This window comes from Carcharhinus amblyrhynchos, chromosome 2 (assembly GCF_965287045.1).
Source record: "Carcharhinus amblyrhynchos chromosome 2, sCarAmb.v2.hapA, whole genome shotgun sequence".
Lineage (NCBI taxonomy): Eukaryota > Metazoa > Chordata > Chondrichthyes > Carcharhiniformes > Carcharhinidae > Carcharhinus > Carcharhinus amblyrhynchos.
This window is the reverse complement of record NC_137325.1, coordinates 38128741-38152343: the sequence shown is the minus strand read 5'-3', so window position 1 is coordinate 38152343 and position 23603 is coordinate 38128741. Positions and strand designations below refer to the sequence as shown.

Below are 23603 nucleotides of genomic sequence, written 5' to 3'. Positions count from 1 at the left end.
TGCTCAGGCCAACATCTCCACTATCAAAACATTGACCATACTGGCCACCCCCACCCCCCCCCCCCCCCCACAGGGTTAACTGTCACATTCCTCAGGTTCTCCTCTGATAAGCTACTCCTTTGTTCTGCCATTCACACATTCCAATCTCTTAAATCAACATTCTTAGCACCTTGCTCATCATCATTTACATTCCCTTTGTCCAATTACAGCTCCCCCCGTCCAAACCCCCGATAGTATAAATCTTGTCTGATTTTCTTTGTTTTTGGCTCTGATAAAGGATCATCCAGATGTGAAACATTGGCTCTATTCTCTCTCTCTGCAGGTGCTGTCAGACTGGCTGAGTTTTTCTGTTTACGTTCCAGATTCCAGCAGCCGCAGTATTTTGTTTTTGTTTCTTGTTCCCTCAAAATTTGAAGTTACTTAGTTAACTTGCAGTACTTAAGATGCATTGCACTTTATTTTCCCTCATCTGTCTCAAGACTTTCCTTCTGAACTACATCATCAAGACCAGATACTCCCATCTGCATAAGTCACCCTGACTCAGCTCAGCTCAGCTGCTGTTGAAACCCTGATCCAGGTCTTTGCTACCTCTATACTTAACCATTCCAATGCACTGCTCCTGGCCTCCTAACTCACCCTCCATAAACTAGAGCTTGTCCAAATTTCTGCACTTCATTAAATTCCTTTCACTCATCACTTTGTGTTTATGACCCATATTGGCTCCCAGCTCAGAAATGCCTCAATCTGAGATTGTCAACCATATTTTCGAATCCCACCATGGCCTTGCCCCTACTTATCTCTCAAGTTTATTTATTAGTCACAAGTAGGCTTACATTAACACTGCAATGAAGTTACTGTGAAAATCCCTTCGTCACCACTCTTCAGCACCTGTTTGGCTCACTGAAGAAGAATTCAGCATTGCTAATGCACCTACACAGCAAGTCTTTTGGACTGTGGGAGAAAACCCATGCAGACATGGGAAGTACGTGCAAACTCCACACAGACAGTGACCCTAGCCGAGAATTGAACCCAGGTTCCTGGCGTTATGAGGAAGCAGTGCTAACCACTGCTTGGGGTTTATGATTTTTTTTTGCTTTACTGGCTGGTTTTCAGATTTCTAGGAAGTAAGGTCTGGCATTTCTTTCCTAAATCCCTTTTCCTCACTACCTCTCTCATTAAGTCCCTCCTTAAAACCGACATCTTTTGACACTATCCGTGTGGTTTGATCTCAAATTTGTTTAATAAAATACTCATGAAGCATCTTGGAAATTGTACTATGCCAAAAGGTGCTATATAAATGCAGGTAAGGGTTGGTTCAGCTCAGTTGGCTTCTGATGTGGATGATGCCAACAGCACAGGTTTATTTCCCGTACTGGCTGAGATTATTCATGAAGGTCCACTTTCAAAACCTTGTCCCTCACCTGAAGTGTGGTGATCCTCAGGTTAAATCACCACGAGTCATCTCTCCCCCTCAGGAGGGCAGTCTATAGTCACCTGGAACTATAGCGACTTATAAACGAGGAGTGTTTTTCTCAAATTAGTTCTGAGACAGTTCCCATTCTCTACATTTTCATGTCAGGAAGTTATCAGCTATGGCTCAGTTGGTAGCAGTCTTGTGCAAGTTAGATCACTGTGGTTCATCCACTGCATAGGCCAGATCATAAAAATCTAGGCTGATGTCACAACAGTGTTGCAGGAATGTTACGAAGTTTCAGATGCAATGTTAGAATGAGGTCATGTCAGTTCTCACAAGTGAACATAAAAGATTATGTGACACTATTTTGAAGAATAGCAGGGGACATATTTCTGATGTCTATGCCAATATTTATCTCTCAATATTAAAAAAAGAGCAAAATAATACACATGCTGGAAAAGTTCAACAGGAACTTGCTGAGTATGTAGAGAGAGAAAAGAGTTATTTGGTTCTTTATCTGGACTGAAAGGCACTAGATCATTTCGTATGTCCATAAAATACTGAGAAATAATTGAATTTTACTTTCTTCCTCCATCGACATCTCACAGCTGCATTCAAAATCAGAGATTGTGTGCTGGTAACTCGTTGATAAGTAGGATTCAGAATAGGGATAAATTGAATGTAATCATACAAGCAAACAAGTGGTCTACTGTTCTCTAATGCAAAAACAACATATTGCAGATACTGGAAATGCTCAGCAGGTGCGGCAGCATCTATGGAGAGTGAAATTGAGTTAACATTTCAGGTCAATGAAAAGAGAGGAAAGTTCTGTTTTTCTCTCTGTAAGACCTACTGGAAACTATTCTCTTATGGAAGTGGTCCCTTTAAATCTTTTTGCATGGCCACACATCCATAGACTTGCATATTTTCCAGGCTGCTATATGATTGTGAAGTTGACTGTAACATTGGTGCAGCACAACTTTAATCATTTACATATACATGAACAACACCCATCCTGATTAACTTCACATTAAAGCTGAAAATTGAAGTAAGCCAAGTCAAAATAGTTCACTGCAAAACTTTATTCTCCAAGTAATTATGTACAATACAGGGCTGTACGTAAATAGGGAAATAAAAATGATTGCTTATAAAAGAAATTAAAAACTATAATTTACATTATTTACAGTTTTAATCATACAGTAATCAAACTCGATTCTAGAGTCCAATGCACCTGAAATCACTGGGGTGATGACAAAAGAGGTAAAATGCTAAGTGAATGTGCTACACATACATAACCATGTACTTGAAGCCAAAATTCTTTTGTTGGCAAAATATAAATGAGCCACTCCATTTTGCACTTTAAGGAACATGAAGAAACGGCAAACTTGTAGCAACTTCTGAGCATCTCCGACCTGACAAGAGTTCATTTTGAAGAGGCCAATAAACAAAAGGTGTAAAAGGATGCTTCTTTTCATTCAGACTAATCATGTTGGGTAATTCTCCACTGCAGCAAGCCATAATGTTGCCAACAAATGCATGTTGCACACAATATTTACACATGGACTGAAACGCTAACATTGAATTAGTTTAATTTAATCCCAACTAATGCAATTTTCCACCTATAAACAGTAACCAAACTTTTCTATTCCATTTAGATACTAGTAAACAAGAAACTAGATCTTGCCTTTCATTGACATTTACAGGTAAAGAGTGTAGAATAAAAGTTTCATTTAAATACCCAAAACTGATTACAAAAATTCTAATAACTGGACCTTTTTGGTTTCCTGGCCTCAAATTGTTCAATTAGCAATACATGTGAGCTTTCAGATTGAAGCCCCATTCAGTTCCAGGCACCCTTATTTAACTTCCTGCAAAGATTTTATACATCTTTTTTAAAATTGCCTTTGTAAAAACTTCAAGTGTATAATAAAAACACGTTGGGTACTAACAACATAGTTTGGCTCCCACAGTTGGGCAAAAATCAAGGAGATTCTAACACTAAACAGACCGTTGAAAACTTTCAAATGCAAGGCAACATTTTGAAATGTTCTGAAAGCCGCCTAATATTAGTGCAGATTTCTGATATTTGATTAAGAACCTCAAACTCAAAAACACTGCAGTTGTGAAAGGTTCCCAAGTGCTACACAAGATGGCTAACAATACAGCTTTTTTTTCATATTTAAAAGTATGTTTAAAGCAGGATTAGGTGAAGCAGTTCCATTCTGTTCAAAGTGAAATATAATTCTGACTGCAGGAAACAGCTGAACACTGGTGCAAAAAAGGAGGCAATCATCTCCTTCAGTTGGAGAATGCCATGTCACACTTGGGCAATGGCTAAACATTCATCCCTCTGGTAATTCACGCAATTAATTATTCTTCCTTTTAGTTACCAGAACCAGAAGTACTGGCTGACCTCACCCAGGCAAAGGCTTAATCATCCACTTTGGGGAATGCAGGAAAAATAAACTGAAAATATGACACCTTCAAACATTTGGTCCATTTGGTTATGGTCCACTTCCACTGCTGAATAGACACTAGTCTCTGAAGGGATTGCAATGCGAAAGTATTTGCAAGCAAGAAGCAGACTGTTGCCACTTCCCAGGACATGATAACAGTATAAGAGGGCATCAAGCCTGGGATGATTTTGATCATTATGGCACAAAGAAATTGGGCAGCCTCTTTTAAAAGAAAAACTCCAAATTACCTGGAATTCATGAGAAATAAGAATGAGAAAAGCTGCATCATCTTTCCACATTTTCCCACTCCTCCTAAAAGGGTACATAACTGAACTATGCTGAAAGATTACAACGTCTGAAAGTTACCTGATATTAGTACACATATCTGGTATTTGATGCAGAACTTTTTCAGGCTCACTTTTCTTTAAGATACCTGTATTATATATGTAACCAAATCTGACTGACTACAAAAATGTTCACATCGTTGTTCCCCATCACCCTCCTTGCCATGTATTCAGAAAGACAAATAACTGGAATGGCCACCCAATCCCTATATAAAAAGAGGAAGCAAGAGCTTTTTATCATCTATGTTAATAATTGGTGATCAGAGGCCTTGCAGATGACAAAATTAAGATGTATGGAGGTTACAAAGAAACATAAAAAAACTAAGCCAAATCAAAAATGACAGGAGTTCATTGTGGGCAATGAGTTCGTCTATTTTCATTAGGAGAAAGCAAATTGGTATATTTTCATGGGGAAAGGTTATGCTGTTGGAACAAAGGGACTCAGGTATCAACATGTACAAATGTTAGCGCAAAATATAATGAAGGATTGTGGGACGTCAGTCACCTGAGTCCCAAGATATTGCTGCGGAGTTTCACAGGGTGGTATCCCAGGTCTAACTAACTATCTTCAGCTGTTTCAACAATGACCTTTCCTCTAACAGAGGCTGGAACTGGGATGTTCTCTGATGATTGCATACTATTTATGACCATTTTCAACTCCTCAGATACTGAAGCAGTCTGTGCTCAAATGCAGCAAGACCTAGAGAACATTCAGGCTTGGGATGTTGTGTGGTGCAAATTCATTTGCCAAGTGCCAGGTGCTGATCATCCCCAAGAAAAAATCTAGCCCTCTCCCTTGATACCACCGTATTACCAACACTGTATCCCCCATCATCTGTATCTTGGGGTTGCAACTGACCTTTAACTGAAATAGCTATGTAAACACTGTGGCTAAAGTCAAGGAGTTCTACACTGATTAACTTGCTTTCTGACTCCTCAAAGTCTACCAACTACAATGCACAAGACAGGAGTATGATGGCATATTTTCTAATTGTCATCAACAACATTAAACAACATTCAAGGCAAATCAATCCACATGATCAGCACCAGAGCCTCCACTGACAAAACACAGTGACAGCAGTGTGTATGATCTACAAAAATGGTCCTCTGTAACGCATCAAGGCTCATTTGTAGCACTTTCTAAACCCACAGTTGCTACCACCTAGAAGCACAAGGGCAGCATGGAAAGACCAACACCTGCAAGGTCACACCCCATCCTGATTTCAAATTACATTGTATTTCCTCACTGATGCTGGGTCAAAATCCTGGAACTCCCTCCTTGAACAGAACTATGGGTGTATATCTTCTTACACTACATGGACTGCAGTGACAATAAGTACTGACCTTACCAGCAATACTCACATCCCAAGAAAGTGAAAAGTAAAAAAAACCCTCATTATGTGTTGTCCATTATCCCAAGATGACTGAAATTCACGTGTGAGGAATTTATGCCTTGGTTGTACAGAGCCTTGATTGGACCCCAAGCAGAGCACTACATTCAATTATGTGTACAACATTTCAAGGACAATTTATTGGCCTTGGATGGGGTATATTAGCAACTTTTGTTTTAAAAAAGGTAGCTTTATCACAATGGAGACATTTTTGGAATATATAAAAAACTGTCAGTTTGCATTATTTCTGTACAATTCTTATAACAGGTTATCTTCTTTTGCAGAGACCCTTTCCATGCACTTAACTAGCCAATCGCTCGACTGGAATCACTGCAGCTCAGTGTTTAGTTTTTGTTCCGTGGAAAAGGTTTTTAGGGAATTATTTAGCAATCAAGTTTCCTCCCCTCCCCAGATGTAATAAGAAAGCTTGGCAGAAAGAAAAACATTCCATGCAAGTCAACAAAAATAATATGCAATTGCATCAAATCACAAGTACTGATAATACCTGGCATTCAGAGCTTGTTGTTCATGCAGGTTAAACTTGCTTTGAATATATTTCAAGAATTAAATGTGGAACAATATAGACTTCGTGGGAGTATTCACAATTAACACTTGTAAAACAGCGATGCTTGATATTTTAAAGGCTAAAAACTAACTGAAGAATTGTCAGGAAGATGGAAATAGAATGAATTGACAATTTTCTTTAAATAGATATTTAAATAAAAAGTAAGGGTTCAGCACCTGTCTCATCCACATGCCTGCTGTGATTCCTACAGCTCATTTCACCATCTTTTCAGGTGACTAAGGGCAATGAAGTAACCAAACAAATGAAAAGTGATAATCATAACCAGTAAAATTTTTAACAAAAAAAGGGTAGAAAGAGGTAAATAATTAAGCATCAAAACAAAAATTCACGGCAAGTTTGTTAGCTTTAAAGAAAAGTTAATTAACATTTCAGATGCAATTCTTTATCAGAACCAAACATTCCTCCCACTTAGCTTGAGTTACCTTCCAGTTTTCATTCCTGGCAGAGCTTTAGACTTGAAATGTTGAGCTGCCTTTTTCCTTTGCAGCTATTGTATAGTTTATGTTTCTGATTTTCAGTAATTACAATTAAGAGACCTTAAATAATTCAGCATACTTTTCACAAAATTAAATCAAATCTTAAATAAAAATTGAAATGTGTGCAATGTAACAATTACCCCTTCACAGTGACCAAGATGTCTGATAATAAAAAGTTTATTGACTAGGTGTCCCTCCTAAGGATTCCAAAACAAAGGAAGAACATTAGACTGAAAAATCTAGTCAATGCAGGTATTAGATAGGCACATGGAGCACACCGTGATAGGGCGTGGGATAGCTTGATCTTGGTTTCGGACATAGCTCGGCACAACATCGAGGGCCAAAAGGGCCTGTACTGTGCTGTACTATTCCATGTTCTAATGCAGATTCTTTAAAATGAAGGACATACTGTCAGTGCAACAATCAGAACATCTAGGCCTTTTACACAGGTAAAATTCACCCCCCCCCCCACCCCAAGGTCAAGTAATGACATATAAAGACCTGCAACCCAATCTACTGCCAAAGATCCAATTTCTCATTGTGCAGTATCTCAAAGATGAGTTTGTTCAAACTAATGATGGTTATGGAGGCATTGTTAGGAAAATTAATGGTTCAGACAAAGGCTACTCAAATTCATGAACTCAAAACTTAGGGTGGCATGATGGCAGAATGATCAGCACTGATGACTCACAGCGCCAGGGACCTGGGTTTGATTCCCAGCTTAGGTCACCGTCTATGTAGAATCTGTACACTCTCCCAGGGTCTGTGTGGGTTTCTTCGGGTGCCCCAGTTTCCTTCCACAGTCTGAAAGACATGCTGATTAAGTGCAACGGCTATGCTAAATTCTCCTTCAGTGTACCCAAACAGGTGCTGGAGTATGGCAACTAGGGGATTTTCACAGCAACTTAATTGCAGTGTTATCGTAGGCCTACTTGTGACACTAACAAATAAACTAAATATTTAAACTGGAGGTCTTTGAAGGAGATCTGGGCCTAAGATCATCATAAGCCTTGACATATCATAAACTGTTCTGTGCAACTTTTTTTTTATACTTTATTCCAATCCAATCAAGTCAAATTAAAGCCCAGAGTCCCAATAAGTTGGGACATTCCTGATCCAAGCTGACAAGACAGGGCTCTCACCTCCTGTCTTGGGCTTGATCTACATGATCCAAGCTGATTGGAGCAGGTGTAGCTCCTCCTTGATCTTATTTGCATCTTAGCCAAAAGGCTGATATGCCACTTTAAAAAATTGCTTCAAATGAAGCTGAAATATAACCTAATGACTTCAACCAAGCGCAGCATATCGATACTACACTTGATCTTACACTAAACAGTAATCTGCTTGGCTCAGATCTACATTGATTCACCAGGGAAGCTCCAAGGCTGTCATTTGAAGAACAGCCTTGGTAAATTGGTTATAGCTTCATCACCAATGGTGTAGCTACGTTATCCAAACTGTACCAGTCTACAGTGGCAAAGGAGTGGTGGCTAATATTTGAGGGCAGCAAATTCCATTGATGCTATTCTACAATTTCCATTACGCATATTAATTCACATTTTAGTGTACAGTACACCGTGCTTAATACATCTTTCTACTTTTTTTTTCCTAATTTGAGATTCAAGACAGCTTAGAGCTGGTTTGAATTCAGCCTTTGTCATCCAAGTCTATATAGACAGCAGAAAAGATGTGAAACACACCCAAGTGTATTCAATAAACTTCTGCTTCATATTGGCAACAAATGCATGATATGTCGAAACCCAGCAACACCAAGAACCACCAATAAATTTACAGGAGCAACACTGCATCCTACTACCTAGCAAGAGAAAACAGCGCTGGACAAAAATAAAACCCAAACATTCAGGCATTTCATGAGATCCAAATAAATATTGATCTTGAAATATAAAAATAATGGTTACACTTTGTTCTGACAGATTAATTTTTGGATCAATAATAGAAGTAAAACATTCACAAGAAATTTAATAGTTGAAGGTGATGTTAATCAGGGCATTGATATTTATCTGTAGAACTCCACTTTGGAATTCTAGCAGACATCATTTGAGTACTCCTAGCATGAGAAGTGTCAAATAAAGTCAAAAGGAATGTGAAACGATGCTATATTGATATTTTAATCACTCATATCTATACAACTATTAAAGCCTAGATTTACCATGCGGGTGAATTCATATCAAATCCCAGAATTAAACAGCATTAATGGCAGTGCTTTGGAAGCAGATATATTTTGAAGAGGATCTAAAGGACGCTTTCATTTCATCCAAAGGTTCAATGGCTGTGGTAGGACATTAAGAAAGAAAATATGGAATTTCAGAGCCTGAGATTTTTGAGTCTACCTGAACACTGTCAAACTGTAGATGCTCATTGTTCATGGCAATAGTGAGATTAGAATATGTACAATGAAATGGAACTTACTGAAACATGATGTACAGAACAAAGGTATGGGCATCATCTCCATAGATGAATTTATGCTATATTTGCAATCAGGCACCACGATTTTTTTTTTAAATCCTAGTTCTCTCTCCAGAAAATATATTTCCAAACATGTGGAGAACACTAAACCAAGCATTTAAGGAAATGGGGTTGAAGAGAAGATTTAAAAAGTCCAGTCTAGCTTTCAGATGTTCCTTTGCCTTCTTAGTTCCTACTAATATTTTGTTCACAGTTTGAAGACAAGGTTGCCATTTCTAGATTTAATAAGAGGTTTACTTAGTGGCTGAGACCAAAAGGAGGACAAAACATAGGAGGCTAATTAACTCAATACAGTACATGCCTGTCACTTATTTCTGGTATTACATAGATATTTTTAACAGCATAGCTCTTTAACTACAAGGCATTCCCCTTATACAAGTGCATTCTCTAGGATGGTGCATGGAGGATAACCAGAAGTCAGTCATCTCTTTGTGATAAACCATTAGAATTGTTTCTACATCAGATGTGTCGGTCTGGTCTGTGGTTTCCATGAAAGCAAAGCATGACAGAGAGGGCAGATTACCATCAAATGCCAGAGATAAATTTTAAATCTTCCATTGTACACACTTCTTCAAATTGAAATCAATATTGATCCTCTTTGGAGGCAGCTTGAAATTGACTTGGTATAAATGCAGAACACCCATGAACATAATACTGAAACAGAAGTCGTGACCTTAAAAGCAGAACCACAATCTCTAGCAATGTAGACTTCAAGCTGTAGCCAAAGCTTAAAAATGGGTTACGAAAAGGAATTAACTAAATAAAAGAAAGTGAACAACTAGCAGCACATCAATGGGCAACATCCCAATGATCAGAAATTGCAAATGGATGTACAATTTTACAAATCTTTGGTTCCAGTCCTAGTTTCAATGTTACAAATCAATCAAAATGTCCAATACTTTGCACCATCAAAACACAGGAGAATCCTACGGGCTCCGAAACTCTCTCTCTAACAGAAAACTGCCCTGATATAATTTTACTATAGCCATGTAGTTGACAGTAGACATGCTTCAGTACACCAAGGTTCACATTGCCAGTATTTCCCACTTCCACTTAATGGTCAAGAGACAGTTGATCTATGTAATGCGATTGGGATAACTCGGAGGAGCATGCAAACCTAAAACCTTGAATGTAGTCTGCCTAGGAGAGCAGTTTGGAAACTACTGCACAGCAATTTTTGCCTGGAAGGCTGACTCTGTAAACTATTTCATAGCCATCTGAATTATCGAAAGAAAAAGCTCTGTAAGGCAAGGGTTGGGTTAGGAAGTTGTAGAAATTTTTGAATTTTACGATCAGAAATATTCAATCATATTTTCACTATAAATTGTAAACGGAGTGAATAATGGATCTTGAAGTTTTTGCTGCTGGCATGCACCTTGCTAAAAGCTAGCTTGTGCACAACCATATTGGCTAAAAGTGACATGCTCCATAAGCAATAGTGAGAATCCCAATCAAGTAATTTGTTTGAGTAGCAGGAGGCTTAATGTGCACTTTGAGGCTGCAGTAATGAACAAAACCAAGGTTGGTCATTAGGAAAGTTGAAACAGTAAAGCAGCACGTCATTGTATTTAAACCTATTCACCTTGGTGGGGCTTTTTGATCTGCACAATACAAACACAGTATTCTCGGGTTTACAGGAGAAAGGGAGGGGGATCAGGGAATACCATGTCCAATTGTTATAATGCTTGTACTTATTTACGTACAGGAGTAAACATCTCCCCAGAGTCCACTTTTTACCTGGATACCACAGTTCACATTTTCAAAATAATGTTTAAAAACTTCCAAGTTTGGCACATATAATACTGACACTCTCCCTGCAGTTTGTACTAGAGTGCATTTACAGTTGTGTGCATCAGTCACCACGAATGGTCAATATGACTGGTAACTACAAAATCCTTCGCTTTTGAGGCTTCGCCGACTCATTAGTCACCTTCATGCCCTCCTTTCTGGAAAAAGCACATATGGTGCTGTAGTGCAGAGATCCAAACAGCAGACTTACTTCCCCCAACTTGCCTGGAGATCACAAAACTTTGCATCTTTCACACAACTTCCTGACTTTGCAGGTTAGCATTCAATTCTGGTGTCTTTCAGCAGGTTTTTCCTCAAACTTTCATTTTCTTTCCCCATTTTAAGAGTTCCAACAGTACTTGTTCAGTTTGTTGAAATCTTCCCTCATAGGGTGGCTAGAATCCTTGAGAATGAGATGACAACTGTGAGCACTGTCTGTCCAGCACCAAATACCAATGCCTCAAGTGGAGCCATAGTCTTCCCTGCTACCCTGTACACACCAGCCACTGCTGCACCTACACAAAAACAGAAAGGACAATTACATAAGTAATAAATCAAATATTAAACAATTAATATTTTAATAAGTAAACTAAGCATTTTCTAGCAAAATAAATTATATATACACAGTTGCAAAAATAGTATCTGTATCAAAGTTGATAAAGTCACCAGATGGGATGCACCCCAGGGTGCAAATTGCAGAAGTACTGGCTATAATCTTCCAATTATCTTTAAATACAGGTTGATGCCAGATGACTGGGATAATGCAAGGGTAAACCCAGAAATTGCAGGCCAGTCAGTTTAACTATATTGGTGGGCAAGTTTGGGGCGGCACGGTAGCACAGTGGTTAGCACTGCTGCTTCACAGCTCCAGGGACCTCAGTTTGATTCCTGGCTTGGGTCACTGTGTGTGGAGTTTGCACATTCTCCTCGTGTCTGCGTGGGTTTCCTCCGGGTGCTCCAATTTCCTCCCACAGTCCAAAGATGTGCGGGTTAGGTTGATTGGTCATGCTAAAATTGCCCTTAGTGTCCTGAGATGTGTAGGTTAGAGGGATTAGTGGGTAAATATGTAGGGATATGGGGGTAGGGCCTGGGTGGGATTGTGGTCAGTGCAGAGTTGATGGGCCAAATGGCCTCTCTGTGTTCTGTGGGGTTTCTATGTTTTTTTTTACAAATGATAATCACGTACAAAATTAACAGTCACCTAGACAAGAGTGGATTCATTAAGGAAAGTCAGTACAGTCTGGTAAAGGCAAATTGTGTTTATCTAACTTGAGTGTTTTAATGCGCAAGAGGGTTGATGAGGTTAAAATTGGTTGATGTTGGGTGTCTGGATTTCCAAAAGACATTTGAAATACCACACGATAGCCTGGAAAAAAAATTGAGCAACAATCTAAAATACCAGTTAAGATTAATTGAATATGGTCAATGCAGATTTATTAAAGGAAGATTCTGCCTTACCAATTTGAATGAAATTTCTGAGGGGACAATGAGTTTGATGTAGTCTACATGGATTTCAGTCAGGCTTTTAACAAGACAAAAGGTAAACCACAAGGGAAGATGGCAACTTGGATTCACAATTGGCTCTGTGCAGGAAGCAAAGGATAATAGACAGCAAGTTTGTGTGACTGGCTGTCTGTTTCCAATGAATTCTACAGGTTTCAGTCTCAAGTCCCTTATTTTTTGTAGTATATATAACTCAGATTTAAACATTGAGGCAAGACTAAGAGGTCTGCCATACCTGGAGTACTGCGTACAGTTCTGGTCACCCTATTTATAAGAACATAAGAACATAAGAAATAGGAGCAGGAGTAGGCCATCTAGCCCTTCGAGCCTGCCCCGCCATTCAATAAGATCATGGCTGATCTGTTGTGGCTCAGTTCCACTTTCCCGCCCTCTCCCCATAACCCTTAATCCCCTCTCTTATCAAAAACCCATCAACCCGCTTCTTAAAAATATTTAGCGAGGCAGCCTCCACCACTTCAACGGGCAGAGAATTCCAGAGATTCACCACCCTTTGAGTGAAGAAGTTCCTCCTCAACTCCGTTCTAAACCACCTCCCCTTTATCTTGAGGCTGTGCCCCCTAGTCCTACTGTCTTTTTTGAGCGGGAAGAGTCTCTCCACCTCTATCCTATCCATCCCATTCATCATCTTATACGTCTCAATGAGATCTCCCCTCATTCTTCTAAACTCTAGCGAGTACAAGCCTAGTTTATTCAGCCTCTCCTCATAGCTCAACCCCCTCAACTCCGGTATCAGCCTAGTAAACCTCCTCTGCACTCCCTCCAGGGCCAAAATATCCTTGCACAGGTGCAAGGAAACGATATTATTATAGAACGATATTTTATAGAAACGATATTATTAAACTAGAAAGAGTGCAGAAGAGATTTACTAGGATGTTACCGGGACTTGATGGTTTGAGCTATAAAGAGGCCGGATAGACTGGCACTTTTTTCTCTGGAGCGTAGGAGGTCTATAAAATAATGAGGGGCATAGATCATTTGGATAGTCAACATCTTTTCCCAATGGTAGGGGAATCTAAAACTAGAGGTTTAAGGTGAGAAGGGAGAGATACAAAAAAGTCCAGAGGGGCAATTTTTTCACAGAGGGTGGTGAATGTTTAGAACAAGCTACAGAGGTAGTAGTAGAGGTGAATACAATTTTGTCTTTTAAAAAGCATTTAGACAGTTACATGGGTAAGATGGGTAAAGAGATATATGGGCCAAATGTGGACAGTTGGGATTAGCTTAATGGTAAAAACTGGGCAGCATGGACAAGTTGGGCCAAAGGGCTGTTTCCATGCTGTAAACCTCTGACTCAATATAGCAAAAAAATTGAGCATATGGAAAAATGTAGACTGCTGGAAGGTATTAGTTGTCATTGTACAGAAATGCAGCAATTCAATCTGGAGAAATGCATGGTAAGGTAATGCATTCAGGAAAGGGAAACAAAGCAAAAACATGCACAAAAAAAAAAGGCAAGATACAGAAATATGAAAGAACAGGGGGCTGTTGATGTGCATTTCCACAGGTCCCTGAAGGTAGGATAGGTAGACAAGATACTTAATATGGCATGTGCACATAGAATACAAGAGCTAGAATTATATAAAAACAACAGGCTGCAATTAAGTACTTTGTACAGGTCACCAGAGAAAGGATGTGATTGCATTAGAGAGGGTGTATATAGGAGATTTATGAGGATGTTGCTAGGATTGGAGAATTTGAGCTATGGGAAAGTTGGATAAGCTTTGGTCATTCTTTAGAGTGCAGGGGTCTAAAGGCAAATTTAAATGAGGTGTATAAAAGTAAAAGGGAACAAAAAAAAACAGTGGATAGGAAGGATCTATTTTCTTAGCAGAAAGGTCAATTACCAGGGGAATATACTTAAGGTAATTGCTGGAAGCATTAGAGGGGGGTTGAGGAGAAATGATTTCATCTAGGTGGTGGAGGAGTTATGGCACTCACTGTTTGAAAGGGTAGCAGTAGAAACCCTAACCAAATACGCAATTGGAAACACCGTCAGGCCAAGAGCTTATCTGGATTGTGCTGCATAACCATTTCTCATTCTACATGGAACATGAATGGCATCTTTCTAGGATTCACTCTTCCCAATGTTAAGGCTGTGCATCAATTATCATTACTCACATCTTGGCTGGTCCTCCTTCTAGTCCTTTAAGCAGCTCATCTTGTTCCAACCTCACGCCTCACATTTAAAATCTTTATTCTCTGTCACCTATCCATGTCCCATACCAGGTTGTCATTGAAATACCTTCACTCCTTTCCTTCCTCTGCACCAAGTGACTCTTAATGCTCGATATCTTGAACCTCCATCTCAACACATTAAACGCTCATTCCGAGTTATTATTCTTCCTTAATCTCTATACAAATTACCCTACCCATATTTTCTACCACTACCTTGACTTTTTCAGGGAAACAGACATTTCCATGTAGCCAGGGATGAGAGTCTCGAAGGCTGTGTTGTCTGCTTGGTGCAAGGGTTCGGGATATCTGCTCTGGCCTGCAGAGTAACCTGCAGTGGGAGGAGGGTCCCGCTGTTGTGGCTCACATAGGTAACGATGACATAGGTAGAACAAGGAAGGAGGTTCTGTGTAGTCAGTTTGAAGAGCTAGGCACTAAATTAAAGAACATAATCTCCAAGATTATAATCTGCGGTTACCTGAGCTGTGTGTAAATTGGTCTAGGGTACATAAAATTAGAGTCTGCACTGATAATAAATAGCTACCACTAAAATCAGGCAAATCCCACTTTTCAGTTATATTTCAAATGCTCATCCAAAAAGATTGCAAGATTTCCAGCCTCCACTACCTTTCCAGGCAGTGCATTCTTACCACCTTGTGATTTTTTCCCCCCTCTCAAATCCCCTCTGAATCTCCTGCCCCTCACTCTAAAACAATGCCCCCTCATGATTGACCCCTCAAACAAGGGGAACAGTTGTTTCCTATTCACCCTGTCCAAACCCCTCAATCATGTCCCCATCTCCATGTAAGGAGATATCCAGGCAGAAAGAGAAAGAAGCTAGATAGGTTAATTGAAAGTATTTAGGAAAGAAGGAAAATATAAAAACTGTTTTCATTAACAAAAAATATCATTTGATGTTAAGGCGTTAAGGAAAAGATTTTTAAAATATGCACAGTATTCTGGTAGCAGTCATGGTTTTGATTACAGTAGCAACAAATAATCTACTTGTTAAATTTTCCGGTATTGTTGTTCGTTGTTTTCTGGAAAATTATATACCAGATACCATTTATATTTCAATGTTTCAGTGGGGAGGGAGTGTAGTATATTGCAAGATCTGAACATTTTGTTCTTGGCCTCCCTCTGCTGGGAGGTGTAAGTAAATGTCTAACCAGCAATGCCCACAAAAGGATAAGTAAAAGGTTTTGCTGGTAGCTTCAAAATTATTAGTCTTCGTGTGACTATCATTTTGTAGTCTGAATTAATATGTTTTTAAGCATTTTCTGCTATAATTGATGGAAGCCGTATTAATCAAAACTAAACCAGAGTCATTGGAAACCAGTTAGATTAGTTTAGACATCTTTAATTGTAAGATAATTAAAGAATAAATAATTCATTAATAGATGTGTTATAAAGGCTGGAAATGTAATTTGGATTACAAATATTTATAACTTTTATAATTCTAAACATATTAACACTTGATTATTAATATAGACAGGGCTGTGGGAATAAAGATTACTGTGTATTTCTCAGTCCACAGAATAAAGAGATAACTTGAATGTTAACCTTGACGGAACAAGCCCTTCTCTAAGAGACCTCAATCCCAATGACAGATAGCTATGTTGACCAATTGTTGGTCGAGACCCCGTCTATATCAGGAGATTATAGTTTGAAAAGAAGCATTGTCTTAAAACTGACAGAACATGCGTAATTAGCTAAAAACCATTGGGCTAATTCTTATTTCATTAGATGTGTTATAGACCAAAAGGTTATTTTTCCAACTGTTGGCTAAGATGGGTTTCTACTATTTTAAAGTATAAAAAAAGGATCTCAAGTAGCTATTTTGTGGTAAGGATGGGCAGAGGCAGAGACAGAGACAGATGTGGACAGAGATAAAAAGAGAAAGATGTGGGTGGGGGGGGGGGAAGAGGAGCGCAAGATGTTGATGGGAGGCAGATGCAAAGAGAGATGGGAATCATCGAATCCCTACAGTACGGCCCATCGAGCCTGTATCAACAACAGGCCCCATTTCATAATCCCACGTATTTACCCTACTAATACCCCTGAGATCAAGGGGCAATTTAGCAGGGTGAATCCACTTAATCCACACATCTTTGGGAGGAAATTGGAACACTCGGAGGAAACCTATCCAAACACGGGGAGCACAGTCGCTCAAGACTGGATTTGAACCTGGGTCCCTTGAGCTGTGAGGCAGCAGTGTTAATCACTGTTTTGCCCTAAGAAAGTGATATTTATGGAGAGGTGGCGAGAGCCATTTTCGGTGTCACCTCATGACTTGGTCTGAGAAGAACGATGAAAAGTCTGTTCGATTGTCAAGTTAGGCTCTCTCCTCACTGTTGATTATTACTAACTGACACTACTTTTCATCTTTCTGGCTTGTTAGTTGGTTATTAAAGTTTCTGAATTCACCATTTCAAGTGTTCTTTCTTGCATTATGGTCAAGTCTCCATAACCCAACTGGGGGCAGGGTGCAACAGTTATGGCAAACAAGTGAATGAATGCCATTACTGTTACTCAAGATAAAAATTATAGGTTTTTTCCATTAATGATTGCTGGCTGAGAGTTTATAGGTTAATCGGCCCTCAGTACAATACACAACAGATCACAGGAAGCAGAAAGAAAACTTTACGGAAATTAATTGCATGTAAAAATCTGTATTTGTTAAACAGAACTTGCAAGGATGTGGTGGTGTTCTGAGTATTTCCGGAGTGTTTCCCTTTTACTAGAGCAAAGCCATTAGTCATACAGAATGGTTGAACAGCTTTGGACGTGCACCTCTTCGAATTGGCCATTTCCATCGCATTTTAGCGAAAATGCATTTTGCATATCACTATGCATAATATTTAAATTAAAAGTTCAAACTTTTCATCTATTGTGCTTATGCTAACTATATTTCATAAACAAAAAAATACAGTTATCTGCACGGCCATATTGCCTGGCTTCTAAGAATTAACAGATCACATCACTTCAAGTGTGAAATAAAATGCACTGAAAACACCAAGTAGGCATTTCCATAAGAGTAGCCAAAGTAGCACATGGGCACAATGATCCAAAATTTCTTTAATTCCACATGTGTATCCAAAAGGTAGAGAAGTTCTTCTGATGTCAAGCCAACATTTATCACTTAACTTTGCATTAAAGCAATGATGAGCCATCAGGACTCACCATCATTTCCAGCAAACTAATGAGTGATTCCATATGGAAATCACAGGATCATTCAAATACATAGAAGGGCTTGAAGTTGGGAGTCCTTGTTTGATAGGTACATATTAAAACATCAAAGCAAATTTTAAATAGTGACTTAATTATTCCTAAACAGCAAAGCTATTCCTCTCCCAATGTCCAGTGTTGTGGCAATACCACCCCCTCCCTACTCCCAACCCAATAGTGCACAGTAATGGGGCATTTTCCCAACCCAAGTATCAGAGACATTAGTGCATCCCTCCCAACAGAAGTATTGGGGTAAAGCCCCCTCCCAATCCAAGTACTGAGGTATTACCCCAACCCCTCCCACCCACAACCATGCAAGTATACAAATCATACCCCAACAACACCACACAAGCACCAGATTGCCTGGATCCATTATGGTTCACCTACAGCTACAACAAGTCCACATCTCCCTGGCCATACACTCAATTCTGGAACAGCTAGATAAAAAGATACGCACGTAGGACTCCTATTTATTGACTACAGCTCAGCCTTCAACATCATTATTCCTACAAAACTCATCTCCGAACTCTGTGGCTTGGGCCTCGGCACCTTCCTCTGCAACTCACAGACCACAAATCAATAAGGATAAGCAACAACACCTTCTCCACGATCTTTCTCAACACCAAAGCCCCACAAGGCTGTGTCCTCAGCCCCTTACACACCTTTGACTGCGTGGCCAAATTCCCCTCCAACTCGATTTTCATGTTTGCTGATGACACCTCTGTAATGGATCAGATCTCAAACAATAACGAGATGTAATATAGGAAAGCAATAGAGAATCTGGTGAGCTGGTGCGATGACAATAATCTGTCCTCCACTGTCAACAAAATGAAGGAAATAGTTATTGACTTCAGGAAGCATAGTGGAGGACATGCCTCCGTCTACATCCATTGGGACAAAGTAGAAATGGTCAAGAGCTTCAAGTTTTTAGGTGTCCAGATCACCAACAACCTGTCCTGGTCCCTCCATGCCAACGCTACAGTTAAGAAAGTCCACCAATGCCTCTACTTTCTCAGGAGACTTAGACAATTGGCATGTCTGCTATGACCCTCACCAACTTTTACAGGTGCACCAAAGAAAGCATTTTTTCCTGGTTGTATCACACTAACAGAGCTCCTGCTCTGTCCAAGAATGCAATAAACTACAAAGAGTCATAGACAAAGCTCAGTCCATCACTCAAGCCAGCCTCCCATCCATTGACACTGTCCACACTTCCTGCTGCCTCAGAAAAGCAGCCAGCATAATTAAGGACCCCTCACACCCCGGCCACGTTCTCTTTCACCTTCATCAGGAAAAAGATACAAAAGTCTGAGAACATGCACCAACTGACTCAACAACTACTCCCTCCCTGCTGCCATCAAACTTTTGAATGGACCTACCTTGCTTTAGGTTGATCTTTCTCTACACCCCGGCTACAACTTTAACACTACATTCTGCGTATCTACTTTCTATATATGGTATGCTTTTTCTGAATAGCACACAACAGCCAATACCTTTCACCATGTATCAATACATATGACAATAATAAATCAAATTTCTGAACTGTATGATACATGTAAAAGCTCACAGATTGTCAAGAAGCAAAAGCGCAAGTGCTGTGCAAACACAGCCTATATTCTACTAACTGTAAAATCTGAGCTAATATCTGGATATCTCTCTCATTACCTAGCGTTCATAGGATATTTTTGGCCATGACAAATTATTGTCATGCTTCCCTGTCTTACAACTTCAAAATGGATAGAAGATTGGCCAAGCATAAGGTCAGTAATTTTCCAGTTGGCAAAATATAACTAGTGGGGTGCCACACAGAAGTCAGTGCAGCAGCCTGTATACTAATGATTTGGAGGAAGCTACCATGCAGAAACAGGTTGCAATTAGGAAGGCAAATGGCAAGGAATAAGAATGCCTTGTTACAACTTGCAGGCATTGGTGAGATTGTTTCTAGCATACGGTGTACACTTTCTGAGAGGAGCAATATACTTAACAGGCTTTTCTTTTTCTTTACTTTTCTTAACAGAAAAGGTTTGCTTGGTTGATTAAGGGGGTATCTTATAAGGAGAGTATGAGCAGGCAGAGCCTGTACACGTTTCAAAATAAATGAGAGTTGATCTGTAACATTCTGAGGACGAAAGTCATGATTTGCTCATGACATTCCTTCCACATTTAATTGTTAGATGCACAGCGGTTTGGGCGTCATGGTAGCACAGTGGTTAACACTGCTGCTTCACAGCTCCAGGGTCCTGGGTTCGATTCCCGACTCGGGTCACTGTCTATGTATAGTTTGCACATTCTCCTCGTGTCTGCGTGGGTTTCCTCTGGGTACTCGGTTTCCTCCCACGTCCAAAGATGTGCAGGTTAGGTTGATTGGCCATGCTAAGAAATTGCCCCTTAGGTGTCTAGGGATGCGTAGGTTAGAGGGATTAGTGGGTATAATATGTAGGGATATGGGGGTAGGGCCTGGGTGGGATTGTGTTCGGTGCAGACTCGATGGGCCGAAGGGCCTCTTTCTGCACTGTAGGGTTCTATGATCTATGTTTTACTGATGCTACAAGATGAATCAGTGATCGGACAATAGAGCCTCCAGGCTTTGACCTCCATCAAAAGCAATGGTCTACAGAACAAAATAGAGTTGAGGACGACCCAGCATGTGACTGCAGTCACCCAGATCAGTCTTGAATACAACATACAAAAATTTTGTCAAAGGATTCACACAACTGCATAGTGGTGTAACACGGTTCCCTAATTTAGACTTGCAAAGCTGCAAGATATCACACACATCGATATAACAAAAAGGTAGATGCTGTGGGGATGTTTCACCTCATGGGGAAATCAATTTAAAAGTAAAGAGGTCTTCCACTTAAGACAGAGATGAAGAATTTATTCTCAGTGTTATTTGTCTTTGGAATTCTCTTACCCAGGTGGAGACTGGGTCATTTAATATAATTCAAGGCTGTGTTAGACAGATTTCTGATCTATAAAGGAGTTAATGATTATGGCAAGGCATACAGGAAAGTGGTGTTTGGGGCCAAAATCATTTTATCTATGATCTTGCTGTATGGCAGAACAGGCTCAAAGGGCTGAATGGCCTCCTCCTAGATCTTCTGCTTTTGAGCCATCTCTGATTAACCTGATAAGAATAAAGAAGGTGAGCAAAAGTATACTATAGATCTATACAGGCAGGGGCTGCCATTTTTATTAGATTCATAGAATTTAGTGGGAAATTTGATATCATACAGTAAAAGCAGCAAAGAAATACAACACAATGTAGCAATTGAGGGTTTTTTTTAAATATGTCATTTAGAAGTAACTGCTTTTATTTATAATTTTAGAGGATTCTATAATGGGAGCCATTTTAAGACAGACAATCCCTCAATACTAGTTAAAAAAAGACAATTTTAATTACATCAAGATGTGAAGTACCAGTAAAATTTCTAAATACAAGGTAGTTTAAAATTTTTATTCAGTTCTTTAGCTATAACCATTCTTATTCACTTCATAAGGCTATCCAAAATGAATTGCAAGTCACTGGCAAAAAAATTGAACTGAATCTTCCAAAAGCAGCAAGGCTGAGCATAAAGATTACTCCAAGCTGACACCACTGCACATTTCTTCTGGAATCTTTTGATCCCAACTGTCATAGAAACACATAGCGTTGCATCATACAGGAAACTCCATCAGAAAAGATTAGAGTTGGGGACAAGAGATAATGCACTCCTTTTGTATAGCATTAGCTGGCATATTTGTATTCTTATTTAAAGATCCAGTCTTTTTGTGGTACAGCATGAGTGAAACTGAATCTGCGAGTGGCAGGTGGTGTGTTGGTTTGGTTTAAAGCTGTTAGACCAGGTTTTAAATAGTAATATTTCCTGGGTTGTTATCAAGGGAAGTCTTGCAAGTCCCAAAAAAGAATTTGATGTATTTATTGAAGACAATGTGTGAATAAACTTGGAATCTCCTAAAATACCAAAAAGGTGTTGAAAACAGCATGTCATAAATCTGCTTCAATGCAAGGAGTGTAACGGTCAAAACAGATGAACTTAGAGCCTTAACGCATGCATGGAACTTGGATGGGGTTGCAATGACAGAGACTTGGTTAAAAGGACAGGACTGGCAGCTGAATATTCCGGGGTATAGGTGTTTTAAACGAGACAGAGGAGAGGCTAGAAGAGGCGGGGGAAGTAGCAATACTGGTTAGGGAGCATATTACAGCGGTACAGAGGGTGGGCAATTTGGAACGATCATGTAATGAGACACTGTGGGTAGAGCTCAGAAACAGGAAGGGCACAGTCATTATGCTGGGGGCATAGTGCAGGCCTCCCAACAGCCTATGCGAAGTTGAGGAACGGATATGTAAGGAGATTCCGGACAGGTGTAAAAAAAAGTGTTGTTGTAGTGGGAGACTTTAATTTCCCTCGTATAGAGTGGAAATCCCTTAGGGCTGGGGATCGGGACAGGGAGGAATTTATAAAACGTGTCCAGGAAGGTTATTTGGAACAATATGTTGATAGTCCAACTCGAGAGGGGGCTATACTGGACCTAGTACTGGGGAATGAGCCGGTCAGGTCATCAAAGTTTCAGTAGGGGAACATATGGCAAACAGTGACCACAATTCTGTAAACTTTCAAATAGCTATGGAAAAGGATGAGTGTTGCCCTATGGGTAGGTGCTGAATTGTAGGAAGGCTAACTACAGCCGGATTAGGTGGCTGTTGATTGGGAGGGCCTGTTTGAGGGTAAATCCACATCTGGCATGTGGGAGTCTTTTAAGGAGCAGCTGATAGGAGTGCAGGACAGGCATGTGCTTATAAAAAAGGATAGGAAAGGTAGGATTCGAGAGCTGTGAATAACCAGGAAAATTGTGGGTCTAATCAAAAGGTCCAGACAGCTCAAAACAGATTAAGCAATGGAGGGATAGAGAGAGAGAGTAGAAAAGGACTCAAACAGGGAGTTAGAAAGGCAAAAAGGGTCACAAAATGTCCTTGGCAGACAGGATTAAAGAGAATCCCAAGGCATTTTATACCTCTCAAGAACAAAGGAGGGAAATTGTGCTTAGAACCCAAGGAAGTATGTGAGATTCTAAATGAATACTTTGTATCAGTATTCACAAAAGGAGGGACATGTTGATTGCTATTGTCTCAGAGGGATGTGTAGACCCATTAGAACAAATTGCAATTACAAGGGAGGAAGTGTTAGATGTTTTAGGAAGATTAAGGATAATGATTTGAAAAAGATGTAGCTGGTCTGATTATTAATTTTGCAGATGACACAAAGATTGCTGGAGAGGCAGATAGTGATGAACGTTGTCAGAGAATACAGTGGGATATCGATAGGCTGGAAAATTGGGTGGAGAAATGGCAGATGGAATTTAATCCAGATAAATGCGAAGTGATGCATTTTGGCAGGCCTAATGCAGGGGGAGCTACACAATAAACGGCAGAACCATATGAACATATACACAGAGGAATCTGGGTGTGCAAGTCCACAGATCCTTAAAAAGGTGGCAGCACAGGTGGAAAAGGTGGTGAAGAAGGCATATGGTATGCTTGCCTTTATTGGACAGGGCATAGAGTATAAAAGTTGGCATGTGATGTTGCAGTTATATAGAACGTTGGTTAGGCCACACCTGGAATACTGCGTCCAGTTGTGGTCGCCACACTACCGGAAGGACGTGGAGGCTTTGGAGAGAGTGCAGAAAAGGTTTACTAGGATGTTGCCTGGTATGAAGGGTATTAGCTACG

The 23603-nt window shown here is 39.8% G+C and overlaps 1 protein-coding gene across 1 annotated transcript in view; it reads right to left on the bottom strand.

Moving 5' to 3' along the window:
- Positions 1 to 2481: 2481 nt before the first annotated feature.
- The window catches only part of tmem170b (transmembrane protein 170B), a 54382-nt gene continuing 33260 nt past the window's right edge, over positions 2482 to 23603 (bottom strand). Inside the window, exon 3 of the mRNA XM_080204710.1 lies at positions 2482 to 11457. Coding sequence (XP_080060836.1) covers positions 11327 to 11457 — 131 coding nt within the window. The 3' untranslated portion in view covers positions 2482 to 11326. The remainder of the gene's footprint in view (positions 11458 to 23603) is intronic.